Source organism: Astyanax mexicanus, unplaced genomic scaffold, assembly GCF_023375975.1.
Source record: "Astyanax mexicanus isolate ESR-SI-001 unplaced genomic scaffold, AstMex3_surface scaffold_31, whole genome shotgun sequence".
Classification (NCBI taxonomy): domain Eukaryota; kingdom Metazoa; phylum Chordata; class Actinopteri; order Characiformes; family Acestrorhamphidae; genus Astyanax; species Astyanax mexicanus.
In genome coordinates this window covers 7215405-7239119 of record NW_026040041.1, presented here as the reverse complement: position 1 = coordinate 7239119, position 23715 = coordinate 7215405, and the positions used below count along the sequence as shown (strand labels likewise).

The window sequence follows — 23715 nt, the reverse complement described above, 5'->3', positions numbered from 1 at the left end:
TTTGTGTGTGTGGAGGATATGTATATGTATTCATGTGCATATTATTGTTTATAGTAAAGGAAGGGAAACATGTTAAACATTTCTTAAATATGTAAAACATCTTCAGCTTCACTCATTTTAATTCAGTAAATAATAGTATAATATTTTTACATGAACTGTTCTACACAATATATATATTTACTAGATGTATTTTAATTAAACAAGGATTGTATAACTATTATAGAATAAAGCATAATTATATCAAATATATACTAATAGGGGTGTGTGTTTATATGTCAGTGTTTCTAATAGATTATAATTTCTCTCTCAGGCTGCGTTGGTGTAATCTATCAGAGAAAAGCTGTGCAGATCTGGCCTCAGTTCTCAGCTCAAACTCCTCAACTCTGAGAGAACTGTACCTGAGTTATAATGAACTGCAGGATTCAGGAGTGAAGCTGCTCTCTGCTGGACTGAAGAGTTCACACTGTAAACTGGAGAAACTGGAGTAAGATCATCAAAATACAACAAACAGAGCATCTCACCTTCACACACACACACACACTCCCACTCACTCTAACACACACCACTACACACACACACACACACACACACACACACACACACACACCACTACACACACACAAACACACACACACACACACCACTACACACACATACACACACACACCACTACACATACACAAACACACCACTGCACACACGCACACACACACACAATACACACACACACACACCACTGCACACACACAAACACACCACTACACACACACATACACACACACACATACACACACCACTACACACACACCACTACACAAACATACACACACACACACACCACTACACACACACACCACTACACACACATACACACACCACTACACACACACACCACTACACACACATACACACACACACACACCACTACACACACACACACCACTACACACACATACACACACACACACACCACTACACACACACACACCACTACACACACATACACACACACACACCACTGCACACACATACACACACACACACACCACTACACACACACCACTACACACACACACACCACTACACACACATACACACACACACACACCACTACACACACACAAACACACACACACACCACTACACACACACCACTACACACACACACACACACAAACACTTACACTCAATCTAACACACACGACTACACACAAACACACACACCACTACACACACACACACACACACACATATATACACCACTGCACTCACTCACTCACACACACACACATCACTACACACACGCACTAACACACCACTACACACACGCACTAACACACACCCCTGCACACACACACACACACTAACACACACCACTACACACACACTAACACACACTACTGCACACACTTCACTACACACACACACAGCCACGAGTGTCCTCCATCATATCAGAGTGATTTCACTGCAAAAACTATATATATTTATTTGTTTACAGTTATTCAAAATGTCCGCCGAGTCAATTTCCCCCGGTGGAATGGCCACTAGGGGGCGTGTGGAAAGGGGTTAATTCGTTGCTGCCAACTGGGGTGGCAGCAGGAGTGGCAAGGCTTTCTTTTAGGGTGGCAGCTGCCCTTTAGCACCCCAGTAGATCCACCCCTGCTTTTAACTATTACGCAGCAATCTGAGTAAAAATCATCCATTAAAAAGCAGCTCAATGTTTCTTATTTCCTTATAGTTACACACCTCTCAGTAAAATAAGCTGCGTATACTCACACCATTCTGGGTAGTGATCAGAACCACTACCCACAGTCTGTACCAGTGTGTGGAGGTGGTGTGTAGAATGATCATCAGTCCTCTGCACAGTGTTCCCCCGAGCCATCGCTGAACCATTGCTTCATCAACTCTCTATAGAATATGCTGAAAACCTCCACAATCACACTCACACACAGTATTAGAAATGCAGAAACTGCTCATAGAGAAAAGTCACTCTGAACTTTACATTTTCATCAGACTGACTGTGTGGTGATTTCTCTAAACAAACACACTCATACTGCCTGATAATGTTCAGAAAGAGAGAGTGAGTGTGTGTGTGTGTGTGTGTGTGTGTGTGTGTGTGTGTGTGTGCGTTAGTGAGTGTGTGTGTGTGTGTGTGTGTGTGTGTGTGTTGTGGTGTCGTTATCACATCTCCTCTGATGTTTAAGATATTTTGACACCAAGTGATGAAGTGTTTCTATCATTTTGTCCTATTCTTCTTGTCTTAAGGTGCGTAACAGTACAGGAGCGGGTTTGATATGGGGGGGGGGGGAACATTTGCTAATATGAACCAAAGCCCAGCCTATAGTGTCCTAGAACAACATCTTTTAATCACAAATAATCCCTTTTTTGTATTCTGTTTATTATTAGTTACATCCAAGTAAAGGTGACTTTACAACCTAAACACATTAAATTACTGTTTTTAGAAAAAAATTATGCATGAAAAGTCAGGACATGTGGTCTTACTGTGGTGTTACTGTAAACTACAAATGAACAGAAGTCAGGTTAGATCAATGTTTCTTAACCTTGTTCCTGCATATTCTACTGCATATTCCCACTGTTCTCCATATTCTAGAGCTTTCTCTGCTTTAAAGGTACTTTAATAAAGTAAGTGGTGGTATGATGTGTCTAATACACTGCTGGATATACATAATGATTGATTTAGGCTCCATTAGGGGCTAAGGGATTTTAACAGGTAAACTCAATAAAGGATTGTTTATTAGCTGATTAGTTGGATCTGGTGGAAAACACACAATTTTAGGGCAGAGATCAGGGTTAAGAGACTGCTTTAAATTAACAACATAAAGTTGGTATCAATATCGATATAAATACTTTGAAGGCCTCAGAAAATCTGCTAGGAATAAATGGAATGCACTGGAAATCTGTACCTGCTACTGTCTGAAAATTTAATGTAAGTTTTTGAAGCCTCCTCTCACAAAAACTATAGAATAATATATAACACTTAATATAATAAAACATTTCTAAATAAATCAATGCTCACTTTTATTTGCATATAGCAAAATAAAAACATGACATCCCTGTCAAACATAAACCTACAACCTATATACATATTACCAATATAAATAACTTTAAATTATAACAGAGGCTTCTTATTCTTTTGTAAACAGATTTAACAGATCAAAATAAAAATGCTTCAACCAGGATAAAGAATGCAAAAAGCCTTCATACACATAAAAGGAACATGATATACCCGTAAAATAATCAAACCTATAGGATTTATCAACTATAAATAACTCAGTTACAACATAAACTACAAAATCGCTTCAGCCAGAATAAGGAAAATATTGTATGTAGCGGAGCCGCTCAGTTAGGGTCGGTAGTGGAGCGGATCCGAGCCTAGCCTAGCCTAGCCTAGCCTATCTGGCTACGTGCCTGAGTGATTACGTCATCATGCATTGACGTAGCCCGGCTACGGAGGCTGATTGTGTTCAGCTCTGCAGTGAAACGCCTGTCTGTGACAGATTCTGTAAATAATACATATCGATATGACACAAAAATGATATCATCGTTATTGAAACATTTCTTATCGCAATAAATACCAATATCAAATTATTGTCCAGGCCTAATTTGCCCACTCTCAAAAAGACTGTGTGTGTGTGTGTGTGTGTGTGTTATTGTTAGTGAGTGTAAGAGTAAGTTTTAAATGTGAAGATCTGGCCTCAGCTCTCAGCTCAAACTGTATGGAGTCAAATTGGGGTCTTTAATAAAAACTAAAATAAAACTACCACAAAAAAAAAAACAAAAAACATCTAAAATCCCATTCTGGTATGAGAAAATGTCTATCTTTGTTTTTTTAGTTTTTTTTTTTTTTGTTATTATTCTATTTTTTGAGTGTGTAATTGCGTGTATCTGAATATAAGTTCCTGGAACAGTCTAATTCCCCCCAGGGACAGTAATTATTATTTTTTTTTTATATTATGTTCTGCAGTTACATTATTATCTTAATTTATCTACATTATATTAAAGTCTGAAATAAACTTGGAGGCCTTTCTGCATTTTTCCTTTTTATTCATAGCGTTTGCACAGTGTTGTTTTAATGGTTTTTTTTACTGCTCAAATCAGCCATCTACAGGCGGCCGCATGTAAAGGCAGCATGCATGCTGGTGAAAAAGAAGCCAAATTCAGCCTTTTGCTCAATTTAACAACTGAAAACAACATTATATAATTTAATAATTATGTGTGTGTAAATTGAATGATTAGCATTAACACATTAACACAGTTCAGCCTGGTTAGCTTGTTTAGGACGGCCGGATGAACTGGCCAACCTCCAGCATTATGTGCAGCGGCAGACGCTCCAGCTGATGATGTTAATCCTCCATAACCTGCCTTTCAATTTTGGCCACGCCCCTCTCCTCTCCCCATGCCCCCACATCAAAAAGGGGTCAAAATTGACTCGCTAACAAAACAGAGGAACACAATGCAGGGAATGTATTGCAGAAAGAAAAATGGAACGCCAACTGTTGTTGCAAAAGATTTATCCTAAAAAATAATAATAGTGAAAAAAGGTAATTTATGTTGTCTTCTTTGTCTGCACTATCAACTGCAACTTGTGGACATTTTTTTTTTATTTCTTTTTATTTTCTCATCAGCATTAAACACCCCAATTTGACCCCTCAACTCTGAGAGAACTGAACCTGAGTAATAATGAACTGCAGGATTCAGGAGTGAAGCTGTAGTAGTTTCTGTAACACTATAGGAGAAAATTTTCTTCTACACAAAGTAACAGAATGATTTATTTATTCGTCTTCAACTTCAACTGAATATAACTGTACACTCATCTGTTGTACTTTTCACTCCTTCTCTCTGCAGGCTGTGGAGCTGCAGTATTACAGAAGAAGGCTGTGCTGCTTTAGCTTCAGCTCTGAAATCAAACCCCTCACACCTGAGAGAGCTGGATCTGAGCTTCAATAATCCAGGAGAGTCAGGAAAGAAGCTGCTCTCTGATCTACAGAAGGATCCTCACTTTAAACTGGAGTATCTATTGTGAGTTACTGAATTGTGTGTTTTAGAGTTGGGTTTAAGTTAACTTCTTAAGCTAATATTGTATACAGTGGACTGGTAGAACTCTGCCTAAAATGCACCATTTAATGTTTTAATATCATGAAATAAAAATGTTTGGGTTATAACTAAGATTATGGTTGGGCAGTGTTGCTATGCTACCATTGTTTGTAGCTGAAAGTCAGGTGGGTTACATCACAGCAGCAAACTAAACACAGGATGAACTTCACAGCCTTTTCTCAGTGCAGTGAGAATATATTACTCTCTAAGACTCATTATTGTGACTCTGTGTAGAGAAGCAGCACAATATTAACCATTTAGTTTAATTAACAAACCAAATAATTTTAATATAGCTTTATCGAACACTATATTTACCATATAGGAAACAGGGGTAATATCTTCAGTAAATAATTTATAATTAAACATAAAATAAATTCTTAATTTAGTACTTTTGACTAAAGTTAACCCAAAGTCTCCATCTCTACAGTGCACAGTGTGAAGTGTTTGGTATGTGAGTGTGTGGTTTTATAGGATTAAGCTGTAGTTTGTTTGATGAAGCTGTTCTGAATCACCTTGTGTGTGGAACTGTGCTCAGTGAGTTTCAGTCAGACAGAGAATGAGAGTTTTAGATTTAGAGGATTTTATACAATTTCTGTTGCTTGTGGATGTTTTCACAATCTAATAAGGTGAGTGCTGACTGTAAGTGTGTGTTCATGTCTGATCATTCTGTTCTGTTTTCTGCTTTCCAGCTTCTGAAAACCTGACCTGCTCTTATTGGACAATCTGGGCTCTTCATCAGCTCTTCATTCAGCACTTATGTGGAGTTTAGAAGCTTCCAAAATGTTCATATGAGCTGAAGTGAGATCTGACTGTTCAGCTGCTGGAATAGCTGAACTAAACAGTAACAGATCATTATCAGAACAGCTCTAATCTTCTTATCAGAGTGGAAATAGAACCTTGTTGATTTCTATATTGTGGAGTTTAGTAGGAAAGTGGGAGTCTTGTCTGTCAGAAACTGAAATTTTCACAGATTATATTTTGGTTCCAGAAGATTCTTAATTTCTACTGAAAGTCAGTGAGAGGTAGAGCAGCATTTTCAGACTCTTGGGTAAATACCCCGAGCTCTAAATCATTGGCTGTGCTAAAATGTGGTGTGGAATCTGGTTTAGAGAGATCTGAATCTACACATACAGTATAGTACACTTTTATATTCTGTACAGCAGACAGAGCAGTGAGGGTTAACCAGTCGACAGTGATCAGTTCAGCACTGTCTTATACTTTTATCATGTTGTTTAAATCAATAAGAAATGTGTGGAAACCTTCATAAACTGTATAAACTGTATCCACACTCATTCTTTTAACTTTTACAGAGCCTTAAAATATGTTTTATTTATTTTTAAGCACTTATAACCAGAAACAGGAGCTGGAAATTAGCTTCAGTTAGAATTCCTATATACATTACATAACTTGTATTTTGTTTAACAGTGTTTATCTGAATTGTCCCTGTAAAATATGTAAATAAATACATGTATATATCACTTGGCGTTTACCATTTTTAAATATATTGTACTTAAATTTCTATACTAAACACACAGTTTAAATTTAAATGTGTATTCAGTACAGAGTACAGAGAAATTGTGCCGTTTTATTCTCAGTCTGGTAAAAGTAAAAACAGTGGACAGCTTGCACCTCATGGTGGCGCTCAAATTGTTTATTTATTTGTTTGTTTGTTTTTTTGTTTTTATGTGTCTTTTTTCCTTATTTTAATTCTACAATATTTTCTACAAATCAGGCCTTTTTTCTCTCTTTTTCTTTTTTTTTTTACAATTTACAAAACAACAAAATACAAACAAGGACATCCAAGATCTTTTAAACATACAACCAAAAAGTGATTACAAGCTAAACAAACAGTTTATACTGAAAACACATCTCATTCATCAACCAGCAAATTTAACTCCTTCATGTACTTTATAGAGGACACAGCTTTTTTGTTGCTAAGGCAGTTAAGAGACTCCAAAAACAAATAAAATTCAACAAGAATTAAGAATAATCAAGAATTACATTAAAAAGGGTTTTCCTTTACCATTTTTTTATTTGTGCAGACAGTGTTCCTCAAAGAGGAACAAAAAGGTAGGTTAGCTAACTATCCAAACGGTTTCTGAAGTGAGCTGTTTTTACGTTTTCCCCACGTTTAGAATATTTAACGTTACTAATAACTTCTTACAAACTCCAGATAAATATTCTGGAATAAAACACTGTAGTGAATATTAGCAGTGTGTTGTGTATTTAGCTCTTTATGTAATGTCTAGGTTAGAGTGTATAATACGCAGCTCCTGCCGCTCCAGTTTCTTCATACCTTGGATTTTTGCGTGTTGAGAAAATTAGCCGTTAGCTATATTGAGGTACATTTGTTAGCTATATTTAACTTATAGTCCTGTGTATTAATAGTCTGAGGCTTGATTTAGAAACTGTCAGTAGCATATTTTACTCTAAAATAAAGTACTATAACTAACGATTGTTTTACGGTTGTTGAAAGTAGTTAATTTACACAGATAGTTAATTTAACTAGAATTTTTACCTCTTTTTTATCACAAACTCTTAAACTGTGTCTAGAAGATGTTGGTAGGAAAGGACAGAATTTCAGTCAGACATGCTAATACTTGGTTAATTTGCTTTGGCCGTCTTCTTTTATAATAAATGTGTTACAGAAGTTTGCCTGTGCTCCACATCATCATACTGGCAGTGGTGAAATAATACAGACAAATAGAAAACAGAATATTTCTTAATAATTTATCTTCAGTTTTCTGGTTGTTAGTTCCTATACTTACAGTATTTAGTGACTGAGAGCTTAAACTCTTTAAAAGAATATGGTTCTGTAAAAAAATCTAATTTACACAATTTTCTTCTTACCCCACATGTACTCTAGTTTTATAAAACAAATTACAGCCATAAATACTCCATATACTATCCAAGATCAGTCCTCTGAAGCCATGCTGTTTAAAAATGACTTCCCCTAGCCCAGGGGTCACTAATAGGTGGACCGCGGTCCAGGTCCGGACCCAGACCGATAAACTACTGAGAAGGATTTAATTCTGTCCGTGTTCATATAAAGCGATGGAACGTTTATTGTCTTTATGGTTTACGTGCTTTACAGCGCAGTAAGCTTTACCAAGACAAGAGTGCAAAATATTCCACTTTATCCACCTGATCAGAAACTCCTCAGCAAGAAAAAAACTCCCTCGCTCGCAGGCGCGCTCTCTCTTTACTCCCAAAACAACCCTGTCAACTCCCCCCATCAGTTTTACCCACAACATAATAAAGTATGTTACAGTAATAATATTAAATAAAATAAAACTACTGTTTTTTTTTAAAAAGGCTGATATTTTGGTCAAGTTCAGCAAACATTTCTCCATATATTGTACGATTTATCATTCATGTAATTATTATTATGACAGGCAGGCCTAAATCTAATATAAATAAAATCAAATAGAATAAATATAGCATTTTGAAACAAAGTGAACATACAGATTCACATTATTAGACTCGATATGTTAAATTATTGAGGGTGTTTCCATTTATTTTATGATGGTTGATAATGTAATTATTGTGAGATGTCTATTTAAAACAATAAATATTGTTGAAATATACTAGTATGTGTAATTTGTTTTGTCTTTCAGTTGTTGATAAAACACTAACAGAACTACTATAGGCTTCTTCAGTAAACAGAATAAAACACTGAATTAAAACATAAATTAACATTGGTGACGGTCCGGACCATAGCCTGATGACATTTTCTCTAACTGGACCAAACTGAATTCTAATTAAATACCCCTGCCCTAGCCCTTTAACTGGACATGAAACACTACATGTAGTTACAACAATTCACAATTCAATAGAGTCCTATTAAAAAAAAAAAACTCCTTATAGGTTTAACACTGTCAGGGAAGCTGAATAAAATATAATTATTAATTATTTTAAAGGGCCCTTTAAAAAAAGTGTAGCACCATGTTGTCCTAGTGCTAAATGTGACATTATGCCTCAGTAAACCTTCATTAGTTTACATTACGTTAGATAACTCTGTGGAAAATGAGCAAAAGAAGCCAAATATTATATCAATGCAAAGGAGATCACTTTTGTATTTCCCCTGGATCTAGCAATGTATGGAGGACCAAAACTGACCAAAAAATAAATGAATGCAGAAATAAATACATCAGGAAAATAAATGAATCCAGAAATAAATACATTGCAAAAAAAATGAATGCAGAAATAAATTGTTATGTAAATAAATAAATGAATCAAAAGAAAATCAATCAGAAACAATGTTAATAAATAATAAATAACAAATTATACTGATATTATTTTTATGTATATGTATTTATTTTTATATTAATTATAATTATTCTTTACCGTGTTATTCACCATATTACTTTTATTAAGTGATTTACTTATGTTTTTATTTATTTATTTATTTTTAATTCTGGTATTTTGGTCCTCAATAGCAATGAATTTTATACAGTAATAAAACACAGTAAAAAAGAAGGTCTACTTTAACAGAAGAGTACTATAACAGAAGAGTCCGTGCGCCGCGAGGAAAGAGCCCAACAGCGCCACCTATCAGAGCAGAGAGAGGAGTGACGAGCAATGTGGAGAAAAACCACATAACCAGACTAACCAGCACTGTCCTAAACTCACTTCTATCAGAACAGAGCTCCTTTTACGGGTTTTACATTTTATAGATTAAAAAAGAGTTTTAAAAAGTTAGTTTGGACAGTAAGAACAGCTGAAAACTCCACAATTGTGATCAAGTGTAGGATTGTGATGTTTGAGTGCAGCTAGCCAACGCTGAGGAACTGCTTTAATTATAACAGATAAATTTATATTAAAGTTTGTGTTAATCTTGATATAATAGGAATCTTTCTGTTCAGTTGGAATCTAATTGTGTATTAATGTTTTAATGAAACATCTATAAACATGTTTTGAGTGCATGTGTTTGGTAAAGTCACGAGTGACTCAGACTTATTCTGTTTTATATTTTTAGATAATGGCTTTTATAAGAGCAGTATGGGGTGAAAATGGTGTTCAAATGGAGGGTTTTCTCCCCAGTCGATGGATTGAACATGAAAAGAAGGGAGTAAGATGGTCTAGAAGGGGGCAGTTTTCTGCATTTAATCAAAAATAAAAAGTCAGAGCCTGAAGAGACGGGTAAAACCGAAACTTGTAAAACAGAAGATGAATCAGGTAAATATTAATAATATAATCATAATAGTATATGTATTGTAATGTTATGAGCAGTCAGTTATTATTTTATTATTTTTAATAGTAGATGTAGAGCAGGAATGTCATGATTATGACTAAACTACTGGCCAGTCAGACAGTGAAACTGAGGAGCTTCTAGGAAAGAGAAAAAAGAAAGTAAAGATTTCTGAGGGTTTTATTTAAGGTACTGCCCTCTCTCTCACACGAGCTCATTTTACAGTTTCTTTATAAGGATGTGTGTTACTGTATTTTATAACCCATGGAAGATTCATCAGCTCCAGGTCAGCAGTGTTAGAGCAGAGGAAACTGAAGAACACACATTTCAGCTCTTAGAGTGGGAGATGTGAGGAACTCAGAGCAGAATAAAGAGTTTACAGATATGATCCATATATGCAGGAATATGTTTATATTTATAGAGACTCAACAAAGCTGTTCTTACAGTTTTTAATGAGACAAACTTCTCTGATATTTTTAGTCACACTTTTTATCTTTTTAAAGATTATAATTAAAAGTTAAATGATTTCTATTACAAAAATATTTGTCAGCTATGTGTATGAATGTATTCATGTATATATGTTTTTTTTTTGTTGTCGTTTATTAATTAATATTTTAATGCACGTAATGGATTGTTTCTATTTTCTTTTAACTCCTGTCTTTATATAATTTAAGATGTGCTGAAAATAATACAATCACTGTATGTTAAAAAAATTAACATACAGTATTGTGCAAATGTTTTAGGCACCTGTGGGAATTTCAGTAAATAAAAAGCTTCTTATCTGTGCAGTAAGTGTTTAATAGCTCAGTAAAACACATTACAGCATTACAATAAATACAAACAGCAATTTTACAAAGAGCAGAGCAGCTTTTACAGCCCTGTTTTCCTTAAAACATCTCCTAATCTCTCCTCCTCATCTGAGTTTAATAGAGTTTTATTTCTAGTTCTCATCATATTAATCAACTCCTGGTTTGTTGAATTGGTAAATGTGGTAAATCAGGTGAGCTGCTGACGGAACTGAACATAATAAACACATGCTGGCTGAGGAGCATCCAGGAGAAATCTGGAATCTCTACACTTTGTTCTTCAGCTCGGCTCACAGGATATAAAACATACTTATAGTTAAAAATGAGAAATTCCTTGTTACTTTTTACTGTATTTATGTTTATTTGCATCTGTTCATATATCATATGTGGGGCTTTTTTCAGGTTAAAACACTCATATTGCTGAGATAAATAGATTAGTGTAATTTGCTTTGGTGCCTAAAACTTTTGCACAGTACTGTATATATTTTAAAAAGTTATAGTGTAATTCCTCCATTCATCCACAGTTAAACACTGTGTTCTGATTGGTCAAGAAACACATCACTCCTCTCTCTTCAACCTATAAAAAACCTTTCAGCGCTTCCTCCTATAGTGAGGAACTGATCCAGTTTAAACCGGTTTAAAGTGAAAGTGAAATCTTCAGCAGCTTCTGTTTAGATGAGAGAAGAAGATGAAGAGCGTTTGGATAAAAAGCACAGAGGTAAAAACTGAAGCTTTAATACTAGAATTTACTGTCTGATCTGATATTAAAGAGTTTTAGACACAAAGAGAACAGAAATACATAGAAATATTTCAGATAACAACTTTAAGATGAAGGAAACACGTGGTCTCAACTGTGTGTGTGTATGTGTGTGTGTTTACAGGATTAGATGTAAAAATGGTCTAAGATGAGCTCCAAAATGAGCGTCTCTGGGGAGCAGCACACACAGGAAGCTGGGAGGTGAGAGAATAATGAGATTTTTTGGTGTAAAATAAGTTTGTTCTCATGCTGTGTTCATGTGCTAGTTGAAAGATCGTACATCACAGGAACTTATTCAGTATTTCCGTTCCACCTTAAAAAATCTCAATACCAGTAAATTATTCAACCAATTCATAAAATCCAGATGAGCAGAAATCAGAGGGGGTTGTGGGTATGATGAGAGTCTTGCTGGGCTTGAATGACCAGATCTCACCATTTTACTGCAACTAAAATACAAAATACAGACTAAAAATCACAGATTATCAGAAAAATAATTAATGTTTACCCATTATAACACAGTGAACACAAAACATGACTTAAGAACTGAACTCCACCAGAGGTCACTAATAGCTTTGCTTAATAAGAATAGAAATAACTGACCAAAAACAGATCAGCATAAACTATAGATTAGTCTTAACCACAGATTCTAAAACACAGACCCTTAGGTCACACTACAGTACTTAGACTGAACGGATTAAAAAGAACAATCATTTATAAACTGCCAAAAACTAAATCTTAACAAGTGAAATTATCTCATTTTAAGGTGATACACAGAACAGAGTTACTGCTGTTGGTGATTTTCACACTGTTTAATCAAGAGCTACACGGACATCTGTATCTTCTGTTTCAATGCAAGTCAGAACCGGCTTTTCCTTCCTGTGAGAGACTTTCAACAAGTGAAGCTGGCCCCTCATATCATTAGAAATTAAAATATATATATATTTTTCATTGGTTAGTGCTATGTTTGTGCAGCAAATATATGTGTTTGTGCTCTTATAATTAGTGAGATATTAAACATTTAATTTCTGACCTGTTATGTAACACAGCCCCTTATTTGTGGCCAAATTGCACTAAAGTGGTCTCGTTGGTTAGTGCTAAGTTTGTGCAGCATAAATGAGCGTTTGTGTTGTTATCGTTATTAATTATTAGGAAAATATTATTACGAAAATTCACACCCATTAAATAATTTTTAGCTAATAACTCAATAACAGTAACAGCACAAACACAATCTTTTTTGCTGCACAAACGTAGCGCTAACCAATGAGACCACTTTGGTGAAATTTGGCCTTAGATGAGGGGCTGTGTAACATAACGGGTCAGAAATTAAACGTTTAATATTTAATTAAGGAGAACAGTAAATATAATGTTTAATATCTCAATAACAATAACAACACAAACACAGCACTAAAAAACAAGACCACTTTGGTGCGATTCAGCCACAGATGAAGGGCTTTAAATTAAAATTAAATTGTTTAATTTCTCAATAACGATAACAGTGAATATGATGTTTAATATCTCAATAATGATAACAGCATAAACACTAATTTTTTGCTGCACTAATCAGCACAAATGTAGCACTAACCAATCAAAATATTTTTATACCATTTCTGATTATATGAGGGGCCAGCTTCACACCCATTAAATATTTTTTATCTAATAAATCAATAACAATAACAGCACAAATGTAGCACTAACCAACGAGACCATCTGAGTGCAGTTTGGCCACAGATGAGGGGCTGTGTTACATAACAGGTCAGAAATTAGATGTTTAATATTTCAATAAATGAATATGTTTAATATCTCAATAATGATAACAGCACAAACGCAGATTTGCTGCAAAAAACAGCAGAAATGTAGCACTAACCAATGGTAACTTTTCTATTTCATTTCTAATGATATGAGGGGCCAGCTTCACTGAGGTCCTTTAAGCACCTTCAGGATCTTTACACGAGTCGAGTCTGGACTAGATTATAAATAAATAGTCAGTCAGTCAGTTATTTACCCTTTCTGACTCAAACTGAATGTGTGAATGAGTCTTGTGGAGAAACAGACTCATTCTCCCAGTCCATCACCAGCAAACAGCACTATCAGCACAGGTGACTGGTGATCTTTATATTGTAAAAATAATCTGAAGTTTTCTTTAAATAATTCTCTGCAGACCTTATATAATATTTAAACCCAGATTACAGCTGTTAAGTATCAGGGGGAGGAGTTTTTTCTTCTTCACTTACCTTAAAAATCAACAGGGTTCTTTAGAATCAACACTGAGAGAAAGCTGGTTCCTTTTCCTGCATCATGGTGTTAAACTCTAATATTAACTCAGTAAGATGTTGATGAGCAGATCAGCTGGATCAGGTGTTTGGGAAGCAGGAGCAGAGCAGTGAGTTGGGAAATGTTCTAGGCTAACTCCAGGCAGCTGCGCTTGATTATATAATTTACCAAATGACTCTTTATACCCTAGAAAGTGCATAAAACAGACTACAAATACAGTTTTATTTAGAATTTAATAGTGCTTGAACTTAAACACCTTGGGCCCTGTTGTACACCCTGTGCAAGGCACGTCACAATGCTCTTTGCTATCTTACACCCCGTCAACAGTCTATTTTCACGCCTTAAACCAATGCCTTTAAAATAGCGTTGGAGTTTAGGAATAAATCTACACTGATGGGCGTGGCGCTCTGAAAGTGAGGTGTGTTCAGGTTAATTTCTGGCGTATTACTATGTTGGCGGTGAAAAACACAGGTGCGCCACACAACAGTCAATAGTCATCAGCATGGACACGCATATAATCTTATACGTGTGCCGAGGCACACGCTCAGCGTGGGTACACCCCCGCCGGTTTAACACACTCCACCATGCCGTGCTTGTGTGGCATTTTATAGAGCCCTGGATTTGTTTTTTAATTTATTAAATTAATATATTTTATATTTTAACAAATGTGCCCTGGTGATAGGAAACGAACACTAACATATAGCTTTATAAAGGTTTATAAAGTTTTGAAAAATTTAAGTTCAGCGCCAAACAAGAGCGCGGTGACAATGTGTTATGTTTTTTTTAAATATATAAAAAAATATAAAAGTGAATTTCAGTTCAATAATAGCCAGGTAACATATTAAATTATGTTCAGTCAAAGTGCTTCTCTCTTTTCATTTTTTATGAGAAAATGATTGAGAACGAGCATCTGTTGAAATTCTCAAACAGCAGAATGCGTATATCTGCTATATTAAGCTACAGTTATTAAATCTGTGTACTGAATATTAATATAAATCCTTATAACTGTCAGAAATAAATATTACTAATACTAACTTATAGTTACTGTGCAGATTTTAAAGTATATTTATTTTATAGTTGATTGCTGAAGGCTCTGGGCGAGGTGTTATTTGCTAAAGGTAAAGGTGGTAAAGAAGTGATGGTGTGTGGTATAGTGAATGGGGAGAGCAGTGCTCGTGATGATCAGTGATCCAGTTCTGGTTGCGCAGCTGACTGTTGATTTTAGTCTGGGTTTATCTGGATCAGTCGTGCAGCTCTATTTTCCGCCGCCAAGATAGAATCACGCCAGAAATTTACATGAACACACGTCACTTTCAGAACACCACGCCCATCATAGTTAATATATTCCTAAAGTCTAATGCTATTTTAATGATGCGTGAAAATAGACTGTTGATGGGGTGGAAGATAGCAATGCGCCTCACTATGCGTCTTGCACAGGAGGCACGATAGGGCCCACAGATGCACTGCTCAGCACAAATCCAGCTTTTACATCAATCAAAAACAAAATATAAAATAAAATTTTATTTTAACGTCTCCTTCCACTAAAATCCACTTTTTCTTGTTCTTTGTTTTTTTTGGAAAAAAGGTCTAGTAAGAGTGTTTCTGAGGAACTGGACACATTGGAACCTGAGAGGTAAGATAATAATGTGGTTTGATGTAAAATAAGTTCTTTGTTCTCATGCTGTGTTCATGAGCTAGTTGAAAGATCTTACTTCACATCACCTTATTCTGTATTTCTGGTCCACCTTAAAAAGTCGTAATAAGAGTAGATTATTCATCCAATTCATAAAATCCAGATGAGCAGAAATCAGAGTGAGTTATTGGTACGACGAGCAGTCTGGGTTTGAATGACCAGATCTCACCATTTTACTAAAACCAAAATACAAAATACAGAAGGAGCAGAAACCTGTGTTCTCCTGTCAGTATAAAAACCTAATTATGATTTTAGAACATTTAGAGAATTCTGGAGAATTTAGAATTTCTCAGCACACTTCCTGATCAGTTCTAAAACCTGTTTCATAATCAGAACATTCTTCTTCTAATTGTGTTCATATTGTGTTCACAGTGTTCTGCCATCAGCAAAGATAAAATTATATTGACTAAAATCTATCAAACAATGTTCTAGATTGTGTTTCTGAACACATTAACACTGCAGAACCCTGAACCTCAGACCATAATGATTCATATGCAGTGTTAAACCTTTTGAACAACTTAGTTTTTCTTTTTGAACAAACATTTTTGCCCTTTACACAATTTAAAATGATAAAACCTCTCATATTAATTAATTCAATAATTATTATCTTGTGTTTTACAGATAATTCTTATAAGTTGTATGGCCAAGATTCTCTGAAATAGGAACACTGCCTATTTCTGTCTGACGCACAAACCCTAAACCCTTAGAACAAACAATATTTGATCTGGGAAATCACAGTCCAAAGATTGTGTGAACTCACTCACATTTCATTTAATATGATCTTATGAGAATGAACTTTGAACCTGGAAAAATCAGTTTCAGGTTGATGCCTGGAAAAATCACAGGCTGATGCAAGAAACATAATACTGTTCTTACCGATGCAAAAGGAACAAAGATCGTTTTACGAGCCGATGTGACCCTCACGCAAAAATGAATGATTTTGTGATTTCAGCTAAAACTGGTTTGGATGTGAAACTCGTTCACAGTAAATGTGTGAGTTCACTTAAAGCGTAGCGTCTGTTGTTGAAGATGACAGAAGAAAGAAGAGTCTATCAGAACTTCAGTGCAGGAAGATACAGCTTGTATTCATTAGTATGTCCTCTGAACTATAAGTGTATACACAGGGCTTATTCCTCTCCATACTTAAGATACAACATGGGCAAGATTCCCACGCCTTACTGTACTGTCTGTAACACTGATTCTGTTGCTACATTTTTAAATATATTTTGGAAGTGCAGTGTGATTTCTAAATTCTGGGACTACATTTTAATTTTAATTTCCAATATGCTTGAAATTCATATTGACAAAAATCCATGTGAGGATAGTTGTTTTACCTTTACACTAGTTCAATAGAGACTAATCTAACGTTGTATTTTCTTACCTTTTTGTGCCGAATTGTAAATTCTATACTTTTGTATTGTTTTCATCTTGTTCAGAACAAAATAATAGCATTGTTCTGTATCAAGGTTAATGACCATAGATCTTCTTTTCTGCCATGTTATAAGATTAATGGTCACCTCAACTTAGAATCTTAGGAAAACTATTTTAATCGAAAGGGTGTTCATGTGTCACTTCCCAATCAGAAACTCGTATTTACCATCATTCCAAAATCACATGAATGTAGAATCACACCAACATGCTGGAAAGGTTGTAGATGGTGTCTGATACTGGTTGTGTTTTAGACTGGATCAGTATAAGAGATCAGACTCACCTGAACCCAGCTGTGTCTCCATGAAGAGTGACGGGTCAATGAATAAAATAATAAACTTCAGAGAGGACAACAGTTCTACTGATCTCAGGTAAGGATGACGTGACTTCTATGTGTTCTCTGAATTCTACAACTATAACTTCTATACTAAAACACACTTTAGTGATGGTAACAATTATGTTCTCTGGACTCAAATGAAGGGATTAATTATTCTGGCTTTAGAGGTTTTATATTTTATTTTTGTTGTTTTTTACAACTCTAATTCCAATAAAGTTTGGGATTCTGTGTAAAACATAAATCAAAACAGAATACAATAATTTGCAAATCCTTATATTAAATTTTATTCACTACAAAGACAAGATATTTAATGTTCCAATGTTTAAACTTAATTAGTTTTTGCAAATATTTACTTACTTTGAATTTGATGCTGCAACACGTACAAAATAAGTTGGGACAGGGGCAATAAAAGACTGGGAAAGGTGAGGAATGCTGGAAAAACACCTGTTCAGAACATTCCACAGGTGATCAGGTTAATAGGAAACAGGTGAGGGTCATGATTGGGTATGAAGGGAGCATTCCTGAAAAGTTCAGTCGTTCATAAGCAAGGATGGAGAGAGGATCATCACTTTGTGAAGAACTGCGTGAAGAAATAGTCCAACAGTTTAAGAACAGTGTTTCTCAACATTCAGCTGCACAGAATTTAGGAATTTCATCACATACAGCCCATAATATCATCAAAAACTTATTGGAGCAGCATAGATACAACATGCATAAAACATGGAGTGTACTAAATACCATCATCAGGAAGGACCTGCAAGAGTAGACACTCCAGAATATCTTATAAAAGAAGACGATACAATTATAACTAAAGAAATGATTCATGAGTTTAATGATTACTATGTACAAATTAGATACAACTTAGTAAAAGAGATTGTGAAACCAACAAATAAGGATGATGTAGACAAAGATACTGTTGATATAAACCCTTTCTCTATATTTAACCTATTTATAAGGAGAACTGATGAAAAAAATGAAAATACAGGAAATTGTAAAAAAAAAATAATAATAAAACATCCACAGACTGGAATAGAATAGAAATGACTGTGAGAATGTGAGAAACATGATTTAGAAATTAAAGCTTGAGAGGTTGTTCAAGTTCAACTTCCCAATTATAAACTCATTTACCATCAAAATCACATGAATGTAGAATCACACCAACATGCTGGAAAGGTTGTAGATGGTGTCTGATACTGGTTGTGTTTTAGACTGGATCAGGATAAGAGATCAGACTCACCTGAACCCAGCTGTGTCTCCATGAAGAGTGACCATTCAATGTATCAACCTATAAACTTCAGAGAGGACAACAGTTCTGCTGATCTCAGGTAAGGATGACGTGACTCTGGAGAATAAGATTAAAAGACACTTCTATGTTTTCTCTGAATTCTACAACTATAATTTCTATACTAAAACACACTTTAGAGAAAACAATTCTACTAATACAAATTCTAACAAATAGAATCAGTCTGTGTGTGGAGGTGTTTGGTTTTGTACACCTGTGGTAATGGAAGTGATTGGAACCTGAGTTTAATGATTTGATTGGGTGAATGAATACTTTGGGCAGTGTAGTGTATAATCATCACTCTGACTGAGCTCTAGAGATCCTGTGTGCAGATGGGAGAAACTTTCAGCAGATAAACCATCACTGCAGCTCTCCAGCTATCTGATCTTTATGGAGGAAACAAAAACCTCACCTCTGTAAAAAACACATCTGGATTTTACAAAAAAACACCAGACTGTGAGAAACATGATTCTCTGATCTGATAAAATCTAGAATTAACTTTTTGGTGAGCGTGAAGGTTGGTGGAGTGTTGCAGTGGTGGTTGATCTTCTGGAACTTTCTTTCTGTAGATATATTCACAATCACCATTTAGTAACATATGTTAATGTTATGTTTTCTGACAGAGTCCAGAAGGAGACTCCAGAAACCAGCAGGAGAAATATGGACTCCATATTAAAGGTGTGTAGGTGTGACTAATGCCAGAGCACATGTGAACACTGTAAAATGTGATTTGGTGTTTTAACTTTAAATATGAAGTGATGTGCTATAAAATAGATGTTTAATAATCATTACTTACTCTTCCTAAGTTGAATTGCAGAGGTTTATTAAACATACGAGTACAAGTACAACAGTAAGTTTGTTTATAGATTTGGTGAGATTGAGTTTGTAATTGTGATTTACTTAATGAATAAGTCACACACTAATTTATGATGACCATTTATTAATGATCAGTTCAGAAATCCAGATTATTACAAAGATTTTACTTCAATATAAATGCAGTCAAAGCTCTAGAGCCACATATATCACATTATGTTTTCATGTTTACCTGTTAAACAGTTTCACACTATAATAACATGTTCTGTTATATTCTGAGAAAACTCTGACTGCTGAGGGCAAGAAATAATATTAAAGAAATCTTGAATTTGCCTTTGCTCTCAATCCAACACAACACATCCCATATCCAAAACATATTGACAAACTTATCTGTTCATGTTTTACTACCATTTCTTACCATGTGTTTAATCAGGAACTGGAGCACAAAGTCATCTCTCTGGTAAAGAATCAGCTGGAGAGGTTTCTGAAGATGCTGAAGAATCTGGATTACCCAGCGTGCTCTGGGAGAGAGGAGGAGGATGAGGAGGATCAGAGTGGTGTCAGAGAGGGAGCGCTGAAGATCACACTGCACGTCCTGAGAAACATGAACCAGACAGACCTCGCTAACAAACTGCAGACCAGTAAGTGATTAGATCATTTACATAATACTTTATATGTGCATGAATTACACTAGTTTCATTTTTTTATTTTTGTAAACAGCCTTTAGTGACAGCACATTTTTATTATATATTTAATACTTCACCATATATAATGATATTGCTTTTTCTATTTCTATTAGAACTGGCTCCGTCCTGTCATCGAAAGCTGAAATCTACTCTAAAGGAGAAATTTCAGAAAATTAATGAAGGAATCTCAAATCCTGGAACCTCATCCCTTCTGAGTGAGATCTACACAGATCTGTACATCACAGAGGGAGGGAGTGGAGAGGTCAATAATGAACATGAGGTCAGACAGATTGAAGCAGCATCCAGGAGACCAGCAACACAGGAGACACCCATCAAATGTAACGACCTCTTTAAAGACCAGTCCATCAGAACTGTGCTGACTAAAGGAGTTGCTGGAATTGGAAAAACAGTCTCTGTGCAGAAGTTCATTCTGGACTGGACTGAAGGAAAAGCCAATCAGGATGTTCTCTTCATATTTCCACTTCCTTTTAGAGAGCTGAATCTGATGAAAACCGAAAATCTCAGTCTGGTGGATCTTCTTTATCAGTTTTTTAAAGATACAAAATACTTAAAACCAGGAGATTATCATCGTTACAAAGTCATGTTCATCTTTGATGGTCTGGATGAATGTCGACTTCCTCTAGATTTCCAGAACAATAAGAGAGTATCTGATGTAACACAGTCAGTCTCAGTGGATGTGCTGCTGACAAACCTCATCCAGGGGAACCTGCTTCCCTCTGCTCTCCTATGGAAAACTACTCGACCAGCAGCAGCCAATCAGATCCCTCCTGACTGTATTGATCAGGTAACAGAGGTACGAGGGTTCAGTGACCCTCAGAAAGAGGAATACTTCAGGAAAAGGATCAGAGATCAGAGCCTTGCTGAAAGAATCATTACACACATGAAGTCCTCCAGAAGCCTCTACATCATGTGCCACATCCCAGTCTTCTGCTGGATCTCAGCCACTGTTCTAGAGAGGATGTTGGGTGAAGCAGAGGGAGGAGAGATCCCCAAGACTCTGACTCAAATGTTCACACACTTCCTTATCTTTCAGATCAAACACCGCAGCCAGAAGTACCAAAGAAAAAGTGATGTTGATCTTGACCAGACTAGAGAGATTATTCTGGCTCTGGGAAAACTGGCTTTCCAACAGCTGGAGAAAGGAAACCTGATCTTCTATGAGGAAGATCTGAGAGAGTGCAGCATTGATGTCAGAGAAGTGTCCGTGTACTCAGGAGTGTGCACCCAGATCTTCAGACAGGAGTCTGAACTTCACCTGGGGAAGGTTTTCAGCTTTGTGCATCTGAGTGTTCAAGAGTTTCTGGCTGCTTTATATGCGTTTCTGTCCTTCATCTCCAACAACACAAATGTGCTGCAACAGAAACACAGTGGATTTGGTTTCTCCAAAAAAGGAACAATGTCTGATTTCCTGAAGAGAGCCGTGGACAAGGCCTTACAGAGTGAGAACGGACACCTGGACCTTTTCCTCCGATTCCTTCTGGGTCTCTCACTGGAGTCCAATCAGACTCTCTTACGAGGTCTTCTGATACAGACAGAGAACATCTCTCACAGTAAAGAGGAAGTAGTGGAGTACATCAAGCAGAAGATCAGGGAGAATCCCTCTCCAGAGAAAACTATCAGTCTGTTCCACTGTCTGAAAGAACTGAATGATCATTCTCTAGTGCAGGAAGTCCAGATATACCTGAACAGAGGACGTTCCAGTGATCTCAGTGGAGTTACTCTCTCTCCTGGTCAGTGGTCAGCTGTGGCGTTTGTGATGCTGAATTCAGAAGAGGAGCTGGATGAGTTTGACCTGAGGAAATTTCAGACTTCAGAGGAATGTTTTCTGAGGCTGCTGCCAGTGGTGAAAGCATCCAGGAAGGTTGTGTAAGTATTTTTATTGTTTATTGTTTGCTGTTTTATATTTTGTAGCATGGATAAGTCTGTCCTTGTTTATTGATTATTTGTTGAAAAACTAATCAGGGGTGTGTTTCCCGAAAGCGATCAAGCTTAGCGAATAACAAATTAACTAGTGCAGGACTTTAACAAATAAAAGGAGCTGGGAGACAAACTCTGATTAGAAAATACAGGTTTATTTACAGGGTTGGTCAGGGACAGGCAATATCAGAATATCAGTAGTGAAGCAATAATAAATAGCATACCTAAAGCGTGCTCAGTGAACATGCGAGGGTTGGTACACAGAGAATCAAACAACAGGGAGTAGGCAAGAGAGAAGTAAAAGTCGACAACTAGAAATCAATCAAATCTAGAGGATTAGGCAAAAGAGTAAACGGTAAGCAGAACAAGGGTCAAGAAACAGAAAATCAGAGTAGAATGAACACTTTGTACAGAGCTAGAAAACTAGATAATTCGCAGCAACTTAAGAGCTGAAGACTGTAGTTCTGAGACTGAGGCTGCTGGGAAACTGAGTCTTTTGGCTAAGAGGCTTCAGGAACAGGCAGATTGACAGCATTAGGCATGACAAGGACCTGAGAAAAGAACAAGCCAGTTCTACAAGTATTTCCCAAACCAAATCGTACACTTAACTATTGTACCAATTTAATGCAATTATACTCTTTTGGTGCATTTAAAGTATGATTAAAACCAATTGTTCAAATTTAGGGTGTGTGAGCATTATGTTGCCACAACATTGCAGAATAAAGGTTAGCATAGTTGAGTCTAATTTTTCACAAGATTAAGCTCTTTACTTTTCCAATAAATACACATAATCTCTGGGACTGAAAAAATGTGAAATTCAGTACTTACATTTTTACATCCAATTTTTGATACATATTTTGATCGTGGTATCAAAGCATGAACATGTTCACAGTAAAAAAAACAAAAAGAAAAACAGATGGGTGTATTGACAGGAATGTGTATAGTATGCAAATTAAGTATATTTGAACATGTAAATACAGTGCATCACAAAAGTAAGTACACCCCTCAGATTTCTGCAGATATTTAAGTTTATGTTTTATAGGAAAAACTGACAAAATGACACAATGAAAAGTAGACTGTGTGCAGCTTATATAACAGTGTAAATGTATTCTTCCTTCAATAACTCAATATACAGCCATTAATGTCTAAACTACCAGCAACAAAAGTGAGTACACCCCTAAGAGACTACAAGCCTAAATGCCCAAATTGAGCGTTGCTTGTCAATTTCCCTCCAAAATGTCATGTGACTTGTTAGTGTTACTAGGTCTCAGGTGTGCATAGGGAGTAGGTGTGTTCAGTTTTGTAGTACTGCTCTCACACTCATACTGGTCACTGAACATTCCAACATGGCACCTCATGGCAAAGAACTCTCTGAGGATCTTAAAAGACAAATTGTTG

General features: G+C 35.9%; 2 protein-coding genes across 5 annotated transcripts in view; both read left to right on the top strand.

The window, feature by feature from the left end:
• The window catches only part of LOC111196352 (NACHT, LRR and PYD domains-containing protein 12-like), a 29540-nt gene extending 22792 nt beyond the window's left edge, over window positions 1–6748 (top strand). Inside the window, exons 6-8 of one of the 2 annotated variants that reach the window (XM_049472896.1) lie at window positions 311–484; window positions 4867–5040; window positions 5805–6748. In XM_049472896.1, coding sequence (XP_049328853.1) covers window positions 311–484; window positions 4867–5040; window positions 5805–5811 — 355 coding nt within the window. In that variant the 3' untranslated portion in view covers window positions 5812–6748. The remainder of the gene's footprint in view (window positions 1–310; window positions 485–4866; window positions 5041–5804) is intronic. The other variant, XM_049472895.1, reaches the window with a different exon arrangement.
• The window catches only part of LOC111188855 (NACHT, LRR and PYD domains-containing protein 12-like), an 859751-nt gene that overhangs the window by 39774 nt on the left and 796262 nt on the right, over window positions 1–23715 (top strand). For 2 of the 3 annotated variants that reach the window (XM_049472886.1, XM_049472880.1), the window contains exon 1: window positions 11748–11830. Coding sequence is in view for 1 of the 3 variants with exons in the window: in XM_049472891.1 (XP_049328848.1) it covers window positions 17516–17632; window positions 18807–18923; window positions 19504–19558; window positions 20127–20334; window positions 20493–22266 (2271 nt within the window). In the remaining 2 variants the exon portion in view is untranslated. Of the gene's footprint in view, window positions 1–11747; window positions 11831–17515; window positions 17633–18806; window positions 18924–19503; window positions 19559–20126; window positions 20335–20492; window positions 22267–23715 lie in introns of those variants that run through there. The other variant, XM_049472891.1, reaches the window with a different exon arrangement.